Here is a 13,439-nt window from a genome sequence, read left to right as displayed (position 1 = left end):
CTTGTGAAAGACCTACCTCACTACCTGTTTTTACAGATCAATCTGAAGATTTCCACTTCTAGGTGGAAAAGGCGAAAAGCGAAAACCACGTCCAGCGGCGGGTGTCCAGTGAGCCGCCGTGCAGGTGGCGGACTGCACCCGAGCAGTGAGCGCGGCCCCCCACCTCCTGCCCCGCGAACCACCCGCAGCATCTCAGCCTCCGGCCCCGGGGCTCTCGGCTGCGTCCCTGAGCATCTGGGCTTGATCTCGACTGATTTTGTGTGTCCATTAGCTAAACATGTCCTGGGGATCAGAAGAGCCTGGGAGAAGTGATTTTTGGAGTCTGGGAATGCTCAGAAGTTTTCCACGTAAACTAATGGCACGTGCTTCTTCGCTTTATGTCGTCTCGGCTTACGGAGGGTTTCACAGGAGCGTGGTGCTTTTGGATGGCAGGGGGAGACTGAGAATCCACACAACAGAGTATCACTCAGCCACACGGGCAATGAAATCCTGATGTGTGCGACAAACACAGATAAACACTGGAAACACGCTATGTGAGAAAAGCTGCACACGAAGACCCACGTGGTGGGATTCCATCTACATGAGAGTCCAGAATCGGGACATCTGTGCGGACACAAAGTGGGTGTCAGCTGGGGTCGGGGGCCAGGAGGGGACAGCTCAAGGACAGCGGTCTCTCAGGACAAAATGGTCGAACACGGATTCGGGCGATGGCTACACAGCTCTGTACTGAGAACTATGGACCTGTTCGCGTGACACGAGGGACTTGTGAGGCGCATGAATGACAGCTCAATAAAACGGTTTTAGAAAAAGAACGCACAGGGAAATAAACAGGACACCTGCTCCTGGACACAGGCTCTCCTGGGGGCAAGGGCTGGTGGTCACCCTCCATTTCCTCTTGAGGCTTCCCTGCTCTGCCCAAGGACAGCGCGTGCTGATGGGGGACAGAGTGGACGTTGCCAGTCAGACACAGGGGGGCCACAAGCCATCCCAGCCTGCCAGCGTGCCCAGTCACGGTGTCCACACAGCATGGTCGGGGAGGGAAGGACCACAGTGTGGCCTGAGAATGGCCTAGAACCCAATGCTCAGGAAGCCACGAACACTCTGGTTTGAGGACGGCAGTCAGGTAGAACTTACGTTTTTTTCAGAAATTTCTTACTGTGCTTGTTTCCTTAATTTTTTGACCGAAGAAATTTCAACCAAAACAATAAAGCATCTGTCCCCGTCACACACAGAAAAGGCAGGAACAGCAATGGGACCCCGGCCCGAGGCGCCACTGGAGAAGACTTGGGGGCTCAGCGTGTCCGCCAGGCCACCGAGCTTTACTGAGCTCGGCCCACCAGCTGTGCTGGGCAGGCCGGTTCTGCCCAATCACTTTGGAGAACAGAAACTATGACCTCCAGGAGAGGAATAAGCCTCCACCCGAGCCCCAGCCAGTCCCAGGGGCCCCCGCCTCTGTCCACCCAGCTGATGGAAAGGGGGTCACCAAGCACCACTCCCCCAGCATGCTGCAAGGCGTTAGGAACTGGGGTTCAGCCAAAGCCCGGATGGGCCTTTAGCTGGGCTCACCCACACACCTCTGCCCAGCAGCGATGGGGCTGGCTGACCCAGACGGTGCCCACCTCCCACCCATGCAGCCCTGACCACGCCACAGCACCGCCTGGAAAGCTCCGGAACCCACACGGCACTCACTCACACCTGCACTCTCCAGGGTCTGGCAAACTGCCTCGGACCCTCCGGGTGAGCAGGGCTGAAACGGAATCAGAGGCGCTGAGGGGAAACGTGAGGGGCACGTGGGGCTGCCCACAGGAGTCTCTGCCTCTAAGTCACATGAGCCGACCTCCCTGCCTCGGACACATCAACCCCGAGCCACGGGGCCAACACAAAGCACAGGTTCAGCGTCCGCTCCAAACACAAGTTTATGAAGAGGACGTCCAGACAACCGCAGCTAACTCAGCATCTTCTCCCGAATTTTGTGAGAGGTGTATGAACAGCTGTTCCCATGCAACAGGTACAAAGTATAAACGCTACTTGGGAACCAGACCCTGTCAATTCACACCACCGGGATCTTCCTGCATCAACGCCGCAGAAGTAGGACCTTGCTCATAAGAGCTGCAGAGCATTTTATTCATGGACACCCCCCATGTGGGGCCTGTCCCCGGCCCCAGGCAGTTTTAGGTCTCAGGGGACTTCCTGGCCTGACCAAGGTCAGCACGGCGTCCACGCTCTGAAGCACGGACACCGAGCAAGAGGCCCGACCCTCTGCCAACACAGTACGTCAGGGAGCCGTGGGTGTCCGTGTCCAGAGTCTCGGGAGCAGGGCCCTGCGGTCCTGCGCCCCAACGCCACTCAGCGCAAAACGGAGGAGCCACAGGGAAAGCGCCCCCCTGCGTGCGCTGGGCCTGCTGCGGTCACTTCCGGCTCTGCAGCGGCCGCTGCTTGGTCTGTAGCTCCTGGCAACCGGCCACCTTCACTCTGGCCCCCGCCCGAAGCCGCCGCCTCTTCTTTCGAGCCCCTCTCCCACCTGGGCCCCCGAGCTGCTCCTGCGGCCCCGTGGGCTCAGTCCCCGAGCCCCGCCGCCGCCGCCGCCTCATCCTCCTCTCGGATCCGGAGCTCGGGTCTGGCCGTGAGTCCTCCTTCCCGCCTTTCCCTAAAACAGCAAGGCCACGTGAACGAGGCACCGTGAAGGCCTGGTTAGCCCACTTCCACTCTGACTGAAGGTGCCAGCTCCAGGGCCACACAAAGGACACACAAGAGGACCCGAAGGCCTCAGCAGCAGACCCGCCCCAGCCAACCAGAGCGTCCTGCCAGTGCGGATGTGAAGTTCCACGGCCGTCAGGCAGATGTGACATGGTGGTGGCTCCCAGCCAGGCAGGCCGACCGGAGCAGGCCTTCAGGAAAACCAGCAGGCCGGCAGAGTCGGGAGGAAGAAGGCTGCAGAGGTGTGACTCAGAGGGTGGGCAGGCTCGAACCCAGAATGGAGCGGACTCAACCTGGTGCACGACAGAGCCACGAGCCAGGCCAGTGACCGCAGCGAGGGCCCAGGCGTAAGCCAACATGGACGGAGGTGGCCCGGGCAGGAGCCGAACCAGGGCAAACCAGGAGACCCTTCAAAGGGCAGACCCCCGAACCTGAGACCGTTAAGCACACACGGGCAACCACGGAAGGGCTCTCAGCTGGGGGGGGCCACCAGCTATCCCTCTTCTGCAGCCCTTTCCTGCCCTGGCTGTTGCAGTGCACAGGGCCCATCTCCATGGCAGCAGGCAGCCCCGTGCCCCAGCGGGACGTGGGGCGTTAACAAGCACAGAGCAGCCCCCAGCGGGGGTCTAACCATGGCCCCGTGGATGAGCTGGGGAGGAGGGGGTGCAAGGGACACAGACCGCAGGCACCAAAGCCCCACGGCCGGCAGACACTGCCAGTCCTACCTGGCTGCTTCTGTGACCTGGATTTGGGCCGCTTCTTTGTCCTCCTCTCCTGCCCCTCTTCCTGCAGGTTCCTGTAGGCTTTTTCAGGCACGTCATCCTCTGGGAAGAGGCCTAAGGACCAAGGCAGGCCATCAGGAGGCTAAGGGCAGGTTGGGGTGTTTTCAGTGTGCACGTTCAGGGCCGCACACTTCGTGCCAGACGGCCCCGTGCTCAGGCCCGCACGGCTACCACCGACTCCAGGCCGTGCGTGCGGTGAGATGCCAGCCAGAGCCAGGCCCTGGAGCGCTCACGCTACATCGTCGTCGATCCCCTGAAAAGCTTAGGCTGAGAGGGGACCAACGGCGATGCTCTCCGTGTCGATGGGGGTCTGTGCATGGAAACCCCATCACGTGTACGCGGTATTCAAGCACGTCACCGTATGAAAACGTTACCTACAAGTACCGAACTTGAGCTCACAAGGAGCACAACATACTTGCGGGTACAGCGTGATGGGAGGGAGGGAGGACAATACGAGGACAGTAAAATACCGATGGCAGAGCCAAGGTGGCGGCCATGCGAGTATTCACCATCGACCCCCTCTCCGCCACCGCTCTACGTCTAAAACCTCACAGTGAAACTGGGGAGAGGCCCATTTTCACTCCTATGCCTTATCACCGGCTGCACCGGGCGTACACGGGGAAGTGCCTGCTGCACCGCAGACCAGCCACAGGGCAGGCCACGGAACTCATTAGACACGCAGGTTCTCGGGCCCCTGCCCTGGCAGCAGGCACTCAGCAAAACAAGCTTCCCAGGGATTCCAGCACACACCCGGATCCGAGAGCCACCGAGCGGGGCGAGGACGAGCTGCAGAACCCCTCAAGCCCCCTCTCCCGGAGAGAAAGCCCCGCCTGTGCAGCGATTAATCCCACTGGAAGGGCGACCACGTGAGCCAGTGTGCCTAGGAGGATGACGGTGTTCCGGGCCAGGGTCTCAGCATGAGATGCTCACCTTCAGCAAGGTCCTGCAACCTGAAAGGAGAGACAGGAGCTCACCATGGTCGCAACTTCCACACGAGGGGGGACGCGGCCCTCCCGTCAGCTGCCCGGGGGCCGCCCTCGATGCCCCTCCACCTGCACTCTGAGGGTGGACAAAGGCCCCCAGAGACGGTGGAACAGAGCGAGGGCAACTCCAAGGGGAGGGGGAGGGGTCACCAGCCACCTTCAGGGCAACTTACTTCCGAATCACTTTGTAGAGGCGCTTCCGGTTCTGGGAAGGGGTGCCCTGCTGACTGGCCACCACGAACAGTCTGCTGGCCACGGCCTCGTAGTCAAACTGTGGCACAAAGAGAGATGCAGTCACCTCCCAGGTGCTCCAGGAATGTGCAGCGAGCAGAGAGAGCACATGGACCAGGCGCAGATCCTCCGGTCGGGTCACAAGGACACGCCCGGACGTCCTCCCGACTTCCCTCCGCAAACGCTGCATATAACACGGGGCAGCGAGCACACTCCCCGGGGCCGCCGCCACCGGGTGAGGGGACCTCCCGGGCTGGCCTCTGCAACTACACCCTCGGGCAGCCACGTCCAAACAGGGAGAAAGAACACAAGCCACGTTAATTTACACAGACGCCATTTAAGCCAATATGCCTAATTCTTACTAATTTAACACGTAACCGATGTTCACGGCTCTTTAGTAAGCATTCTGTTTCTGCTGGGCTCTGACGCTGAGCGGGACCCGGGGCGACCTCTCGGCACTGCCATCTTCTCTGCCCGGCACCCCACGACGCGAGCAGGGAGCGCACCCGAGGCGGCTGACGGGCAGGTAAGCCCAAGCCCTGTTGGCTGGCCCCCAGTCCCAGTTTCAAGACCTCCCTGTTTCTGTACATGAGGGCCCGGAGCGCCTGCCTTCACGGAGTGCAGAGGCAGGGCCAGGCCCGCGAGCCCAGGCCACCCACCTGGAGGACGGGGCCCACGCTGTCCTCGCCATCTCCTGGCAGCTTCTCACTCCTGTCGCGTGCAGCCCCATGGGGGGAGCCTGGAACAAAAGGGCCCCCGTGAACTCAAAGGTGCGTGCCCAGTGTGCAGAGCACCCCAACACAAACACCTGGGAACCAAGAGCCCTGTGTGCCAGGGCCCATGACCTGGACAGAGGTGCAGGTGTAGGCTGGGGCAGGGGTATGGGCAGCCTCACACGGAGGGGAGAGGTGCCACTGAAAGAGACATCCCAGAGGAGGGGGCTGAGCAGTCGTCCTGACAACGGAATTAAGAGGAATTTCGTGTGGATATTTTACAAAACCAATGTAGTGTCAGAAATTCCAGAATCAAGGAAGGGGAGCTAGGTCCAGCCACAGGGCAAGCCTGGATCAAGGGACCAGAGAGACCGTGTTTCCGATCATTCGGCTTTGATGTCACTGCATACAGAACAGTTCTGGACAAGAGGCAGGCGAGTAGGACAGAGAATGAGGATGGCAGGGCCACAGGCAGGCACAGTGGGCCTGCCAGCGCCCCGGTGTCAGAGTGACTCAGGCTACCGAAGGACAGGACGGGCAAGACGCACAGGACGGCTGGATGAAATGCTGGGAGCATGGATGGAGGGGGCGTGAACGGAACTACCTAGGAGCACTCCAGCAGGGGGGTCAGAGTTGGCAGCAGAAAAATGAACCCTTGAATCTATATGGTCAAATGACCTTTCCTGGGGGAAAGACCGTTTCTTCAACAAACGGTGCTGGGAGAACTTGACAGCCACAGGCAAGAGGACGAAACTGGGTCCTTCACCCATGTACAAATTTAACTTAAAGGGGATAAAAGACCCACATGTAAGAACTCAAATAACACAACTCTTAAAAAAAAAAAAAAAAAAAAACCACTGAGCAGGGAGGGGCGCCTGGGTGGCTCAGTAGGTTGAGCGTCTGCCTTCGGCTCAGGTCATGATCCCGGGGTCCTGCGATTGAGCCCCATGTCCGGCTCCCTGCTCAGCAGGGAGCCTGCATCTCCCTCTCTCTGTTCCTTCCCTCACTCATGCTCTCTCCCACTCTCTCTCTCTCAAATAAATAAAATCTTAAAAAAGAAAGAAAACAGAGCAAAACCCTCACGAAACTGGCCGCACCAATGACTTCTCAGACGGCGCACTGAAGACACACGTGACAGAACAGACCAACTGAACTTCATGAAAACTCAAACATCTGTGCATCAAAACCCACTATCCAAAAGGCGGCCCACAGAATGGGGGGAGATATTTGCAAATCACAGACCTGACAGGGCTTGAGCATCCAGAATGCAGAGAGACCTCCTAACGCTCAGTAGCACACGACTCGCCTGAAAGCAAAGGACCTGAGCGGACATGTCTCCAGAAAGATGCACAGACGGCCAACGAGTGCGTGAAGATGCTCCACGTCCCCGGGACATCGGGGACGTGCAGACCCAAACCGCAGTGAGATACTCCCTCACACCCATGGGAGTGGCTCCTGGCAACAAAACAGGACACTGGAACCCTGCACAATGCTGGTGGGTATACAAAGTGATGCAGCTGCTGTGGGAACTGGGAGGAACCTCAAAAATTTAGAAAAAGAATTGTGTGACCCCACAATCCTACTTCTGGGTATTTGCCCCAAAGAACTGAAAGCAGGGTCTCCAAGAGATCCTTGTTCACCCAAGGTCACTACAGCATGAGTCACAAGAACCAAGACATGGAAGCACCCAAGGGTCCCTTGATGGGTGAGTGGGTAAGCATAACGTGGCCATACCTATGGCAGAATATTACTCAGCCTCGGGGCGCCTGGGTGGCTCAGTCGTTAAGCATCTGCCTTCGGCTCGGGTCATGATCCCGGAGTCCTGGGATCGAGCCCCGCATCGGGCTCCCTGCTCAGCGGGGAGTCTGCTTCTCCTTCTCCCTCTGTCTACCACTCTGCCTACTTGTGCTCTCTCTCTGTCAAATAAATAAATAAAATCTTTAAAAAAAAAAAAAAAAAAAAGAATATTACTCAGCCTCAAAAGAAGGAAAGAAACTGACACATGCTAAGACAGGGATGAACCCTGAGGACACCATCCTCAGTGAAGCCAGCCAGCCACAGAAGGACAAACACTGTGTGACCCACTCACAGGAGGGACCCAGAGCAGTCAGATCCACAGGGACAGAGAGTAGAAGGTGGGTGCCAGGGGTCTGGGGAAGGGGTGTGGGGAGGGGAAACGACAGCGTTTAACAGGGATAGTTTCAGTATGGAAAGATGGAAAGTTCTGGAGATGAACAGTGGTGGTGGCTGCACAAGCTTGTGAAGGCACTTGACACTTAAACATGGTCAGCATCTCTCCTGCCCACCGATGTGGCCGAGGAAGCATCGTTCAAGTCCCCCTGCCGACCGCCGACCTGCCTAAGTCAGAGCCTCCCAGAGCCTGGACCGCTTTGGAAGCTCTTCATCAGAGGTCTGAGCTTTCAAAGGACCAGTGAGAGTCTGAGGAGCCATTCTGAGCCATGGGGGACGCTCTCGGACTGTGGGGTCACGAGATCCGAACACCCAGCGCCCCAGAGGCTCTGGGTTTGTCAGCTGCGCCACTACGGAGGTGGAGGCAGCCAAGAACGTGAGGCCCACAAGGGGGATGGAAGAGTTGCGGAAGCAAAGACGACTGTCTCAAGAGAGGGTTCTCAGAGGCTTGCTGCCCACTCAACCGTGAAAAACATCTCTGTTGGCGGCACTAAGGACGACACTGAAGAACACCATCGAAGATCATTTCAAACACTATGGGAAAACTGACCGACGGACATCACGACTGAGGGAGGCAGTGACAAGAAGAGAGGCTCAGCTCTTGTAACATCTGAGGGCCGTGACTGTGCGGACAAGACTGTCACTCAGAAATACTAAACTGCGAACGACCACAGCCGCGAAGCGAGGAAAGCCCTGCCTAATAAGCAAAAGATGGTGAGTGCTTCCTCCAGCCAGAGGTCCAAGTGGTTCTGGAAAGTTCGGTGGTGGCTGTGGGGCGTACTTCCGTGGGTGAGGTGGCGGCCGTGGGGCTGCTCTAACAGGCTTGGGAACGACAGGGTAACAACTCTGCAGCCGGCGGAAGCTGGCATGACTTCGGCAGTTGCAGTAACCTTCCAAATTCTGCACCCATGACAGGAGGGAATTTTGGAGGCAGGAGCTCTGGCCCCTGAGGTGATGGAGGCCAATACTTCGCCAAACCACGAAACAAGGTGGCCGTGGCAGTTCCGGCAGTGGCGGCAGCAGCAGGAGCTATGGGAGCGACAGGAGGTTCTCATCGCTGCCAGAACACAGAGCTGAGGAGGAGAGGAGAGCCGGGGGCAGCCACGGGAGGGGCCACGGGGGGAGCCACGGGGGAGCCACGGGGGGGAGCCACGGGGGAGCCAGAGGAGAGCCACAGAAGTGCCAAGGAAGCTACGACTTACAAGAGACATGGGATCTCAGCCACGCACCGTGGCGGCAGGGCCAAGCTGCTGCAAACACCTGTGTGTGGGGGCAGAAAACTCGAGGACCGGATTTGTGACTAACAGTATAACAGAGTATTTTAGTTTCTGTTCTGTAGAAAGCATAAAGCATTCCAACAAAAGGTTTTAATGTAGATCTTTTTTTCCACCCATGCTATTGATTGCTAAAAACAATAGTCTGATCACGACACTGGATAAATGTGTCTTAGAAAAAAAAGTTAACATAGTAAACTTCACATAATGTGTATTTTACCACCAAAAAGAAAAAAAAAAGTGGGAGGCAGGGAAGAGTCCTGAAAGTGGTGGAAGACGCACCCCTGCAGCCACGGGACACAACCCAGTCCACGGCGCACATGAGATCAACCCATGTCCCACAAGGACCCACATTAGCATCAAGACTGTCAACAAACCAGACCGAAGCCCAGGCCCTGACCCCAAAGGCCTTCAGTGGGACACCACCCATGGCATGTTTCCCCGTGGTAGGCTCCGTTCATCGGCTTGCTCACTCCCCCATCTAGAGGGCACCTCCTGTGCTGGGGCTGCTCCCAGCACCGGGACGCAGCTGCGATCAAAAGAACTCCCGGTCCTGGGGGAGCCGGCATCCGGTGGGGAGATAGGACCACGAATGATAGACAAGCAATTCACGTAATTTTAAGTGATTTACGCCAGAAAGTAAGATATCTTGTGGAGCAACCCAGCGAGGGAGACAGGGTAGGGGTGGGGAGGTCCAGGTGGGCCCGGCGATGGAGGGTGGGGCCCAGAGAGGAAGGGTGAGCAGGGCAGAGGCACCGGGCAGGAACGGTGGGTGAGAAAGGAGCCAGGGAGTCAGGACGGCGCCCTGAGAACAGGAGGCCGGGGGGCGAGGCCCAGGACGGGGAGGACACACCCTGGCTGCCGGGCCGGGGGCAGGCCGAGGACAGGGGGACCAGACGAGAAGCGAACGCAGGGACCCCGCAAGCACCAAAGCTCGCCGGGCCAGAAGGGGCGCCCTCACACGGCTGCGCTGACCCTCCCCTTACCTGGCTCCTTGGACAGCACATCCTGCTCGTGCTCATCGTCCTCCGACATGCCATCCTCCTCCTCCTGTGCGTCCAACTCATTCATGAGGTCTTCGATGGCAAACGGGGCCTGTTCCACGATCGCCTCAAAGATGCCCCGAGTGATGTTATGCAAAACCAGGGAGCTGCGGGACAGCAGGTGCCGGAGCAGGCCCGTTAGGCCGGGTATGCCCATCCCGACCCGCAGCGGAGGCCACTCCGCTGACCCTGTCACACACACACAACTCCTTCTCTCTTCCCGACAGGGGAACCCCGTGAGAAAGAAGAACCAGGCCGGAGGAAGCCCCCTGCCACTCACTCCTGGGTCCGAGCAGCAATCGTGCAGAAGGGATCGATGAACTTGAGGTTCTGGTCTGCCGTCAGCTACAAAGAAAGGAGGGGGGAGCTGCCTCAGTCCCTTGTGCGTGAGCACGGTAGAGGGGGGCTCAGCCGCCGCCCGCAGCCCACTGGGCTCACCTCAGCGGCGCCCACTTTGCTCAGCTCCTCTAGGAAGATCTCCAGGAAGTGGCTCTTCACCCCGCTGGGGGCCTGGCTGTCAGGGTGCAGGATCTCCGTCGTCAGCAGCTCCAGCAGCTGCTCGACGTGCCTGAGGAAGGAAAGAGGCCAATACGGCGGGCAGCCACAGCAGGCTACAAGCCCGCGACGTCCCCTACCTGACAGGAACACCATCACACGCCAGCGCCCGCCCCACGGGAGGCGGCTGGTGATCTGGGTCTGCTCCATCACAGACGACTCGTAATTACAGGTCGGTGACCATCGTCAGCACCAGCACACGTGGCGAGGCCGTGTCTCAGCTACAAACATGTACAAAGTACACGTTCGCACACGCCTTCCCTTCTGTGCAGGGACCACAAGTGGAAGGAGAAAGGCCTGGCATGACAAAGGCTACACCACCATGTCCCGCGTCTCTCTGTCCTCATGGGGACCTGCCCAGGAGCGCACACCACAGCAGAGTGAAGGCAGAGAAAGGAGACGGAAGAGCTGCTTCCCCAGTCCCACTGCACGGAGTCGTGGCCCCAAGCTGGCCACGTCTGCCGCCCCTGAGCACGCTGCCGTCAGTGGCCTCAGAGGCCTGGGGCTCCGGGGTCAGAGAGTTCTGGCGGCAAGTCTTTGCTGGTCTACATGCATGGGGCGCTGACTACCACACCTGAACTGGAGAACACGCACTCCATAATGAGCCCCGGGGGGGGGGGGGCGGCCGCGGGACAGCGCTGGGGATTCACCGGCCACAGAAGGGAAAGGATGCTGTCTGCGGCTCAGGGAAGGGGAGCCCTCCGCCCAGGCCAGTGACAGTAACAAACACTGACCAACCAACCAGGTTTGGCCGGCTGAGCGGGAACGGGGACAGGCTAAAGGAACAGACGGCACGGCCCAATCAGAGGCTACCAGCTTCTTCAAAAGGGTCTCTCTGCATCTCTTAGCGGCGTGAGGAAAGAACTCCTCTCACAAGAGTTATCAGAGATAAAATGTCCCTTCAGCCTTCAGTTCCACTCGTGCACTAGCCACCTATGAAGACCCAAACCCTACGTCCTGACAGTAAGAGCCCTGGCCTCGGTGCCTCGCGGGAATTAGAGGGTGAAAATCAGGCTCCGCAGCGGCACCCTCGCCCTAAACATGATGTCACTCATCATAATTCTAAACTCAGAAAAGCCCAGGGAACTACAGGCCACTCCTGCTGGTCTGTTTTATAGGGGGAAAAAGTGGCCCTGGGAGAGGATGTAACCTCGCTCTCCAGGAGACCCCCCCCCGCGGCGGGAACGCATGCTCCGTGGCAGCAGCTGGGCTGGGAGCTGGCGGGCACGGTCATGCGCAGACTGCAAATACGCTGGTCTAGCGCACCGTTTCATTACAAAGCCACTCAAAATATATTGTTTCCAAGTCTCTTTCCTCTTGCCCCACCCCCAAAACCACGCAGCAGGGCGCTGACATGAGGGGCGCCTTGGACACGTCATCAGTAAAATAAAAAGCAGTCCGCAGACATTGTGCGTGCTCAGACGCCACCGTGCACCCCGCACACAGAACACAGAAGCGTCTGCAAAATCTTTGTGTTGGGAGCTCGCGTTGCATTTCCTTCGTTTAACAAAACTTTTCCTAGTTCCTTATACTGGGAACGTGTCACTCTCATAATTAGAAAAAACTGTAAAGAGATGAAACTTTAATTTTAAAAACTTTAAAATGTGAACTCAGAACCCATTTGGTGCTGTGGATCTCGGTCTGCCTCCTGGACGTCCAGAGGCGTCCATTCATGCCATCACCGGGAGCCGCAGCTCAGCCGGCCCTGCCCCAGCGTGCTCCCCGGGGTGCCCGCAGGGTAGAAGAGATCGGGCTCGCCAGAGCCCCACCGGCCCAGGGCCAGGGGAAGCCCGATGCTGGCCACAAAACGCAGGCCTCTTAATTTGGGGGACACGGACTACCCCCATCACAAGCACCTCTGTCAAAAGTGACAAGTCTGGATAAATTAAAAATTTCTAGAACCAAAGCAAATACCATTGATAACAGAATTGAATATGCCATGTAATACCAAAAAAGAAAAAAAAAGGCACCTTAGCTGTGCATCAATTATATTGAAAACCAGTATTATGATAATGAGAGAACTCAATTTGGATTCATAGTAAGGGCTTACATTCAAGGTCAAAAACATTCATTTCTGTGAACACATGCACAAACCAAAATTTTAAAATGCCTTCATCTTAAGCACCATCGGGTCACCCTTTAATGGGAAGACTGACATCTCTTTATGACGAGTAACTGGGAGAGAAGCATATGGCCCCGGCCCCAGTGACAAGACGGGCTCGCCTGTGAGCAGGAGCCGCTCTCGGGATGTGCCACGAGTACCAACCTTTCTTGCCACCCCTGCGTCTTCAGGGCCTTCAAGGACTCATTCAGGACCATCCGCATGAGCTGTGGCATGAACGGAGACCCCTGTTAGTGGGGCACAGCCTGCATTTCCCCAGAACCCCCTCTGCCCCGGTCATCCCTGTGGCCCAGAGCGCATAGCAGGCCCTCCAGAGCTGTTGGACAGGACACCAGAGAATGTGTCGCTGCCCCCAGGCTGGGATGCTCCCGCTTTCCAAGAGCACCAGGAATTCTGGCTCACAGCAGACACCCTGGGGAGCAACTGCTGGGCCATGAACGAAAGCCAAATGAAAGGTCCCTATTTCAGGAGTGGGAACAGAGAACAAAGCGCCTGTCCCCCCCGGGGAGGCTGAGCCCCTTGGGAAAGGCTCCCCTGAGCTTTCCGAAGGACTTCTCTCCCCAACAGACAGTGAAAGTGTTTGCTTTCTCTCTCATCCCCAGGGCAGGTAACTCCCCCATTAAAAAAGCTCATCCTTTATGACAAATCCCGACTCCTGCCCCACGATTCCCCGTTTCCCCTCGACAACAGCTCACGGCTTTTCCAGCCGGTTTTCCTACCGCCCAGATGTGAAGCGGCACACCCACAGAGGGCTCCAGGAGTGTAAAGTGACAGAGGATGCACATGGGGATGGGTCTCTGGCCGTCAGGTGTGCCCCAGGACACACGGGGCACCACTCACTGTGCCTAC

General features: G+C 57.9%; 1 protein-coding gene across 2 annotated transcripts; it reads right to left on the bottom strand.

Moving 5' to 3' along the window:
- Nucleotides 1-2,103: 2,103 nt before the first annotated feature.
- Nucleotides 2,104-13,404, bottom strand: LOC102739634 (ribosomal RNA processing protein 1 homolog A). 2 transcript variants are annotated; one of them, XM_081810030.1, is made up of 9 exons: nucleotides 12,735-13,404; nucleotides 10,352-10,481; nucleotides 10,194-10,258; nucleotides 9,857-10,020; nucleotides 5,353-5,432; nucleotides 4,636-4,733; nucleotides 4,410-4,429; nucleotides 3,423-3,533; nucleotides 2,104-2,647 (listed from the first exon to the last, which is right to left on the bottom strand). In XM_081810030.1, the coding sequence occupies exons 1-9, from the start codon at nucleotides 12,803-12,805 to the stop codon at nucleotides 2,409-2,411; spliced, it is 978 nt and encodes a 325-aa protein (XP_081666156.1). In that variant the 5' UTR covers nucleotides 12,806-13,404; the 3' UTR covers nucleotides 2,104-2,408. The 2 variants fall into 2 exon arrangements, with proteins under 2 accessions (XP_081666156.1, XP_081666157.1); XM_081810031.1 differs by lacking the exons at nucleotides 9,857-10,020; nucleotides 10,194-10,258; nucleotides 10,352-10,481; nucleotides 12,735-13,404 and adding exons at nucleotides 8,378-8,669; nucleotides 8,799-9,819.
- Between the last annotated feature and the right edge of the window lie 35 nt (nucleotides 13,405-13,439).

Source organism: Leptonychotes weddellii, unplaced genomic scaffold, assembly GCF_054177405.1.
Source record: "Leptonychotes weddellii isolate Sample4059 unplaced genomic scaffold, ASM5417740v2 HiC_scaffold_1705, whole genome shotgun sequence".
Lineage (NCBI taxonomy): Eukaryota > Metazoa > Chordata > Mammalia > Carnivora > Phocidae > Leptonychotes > Leptonychotes weddellii.
The sequence above is the reverse complement of the archived record's forward strand: the minus strand, read 5'-3'. Positions and strand labels throughout refer to the sequence as shown.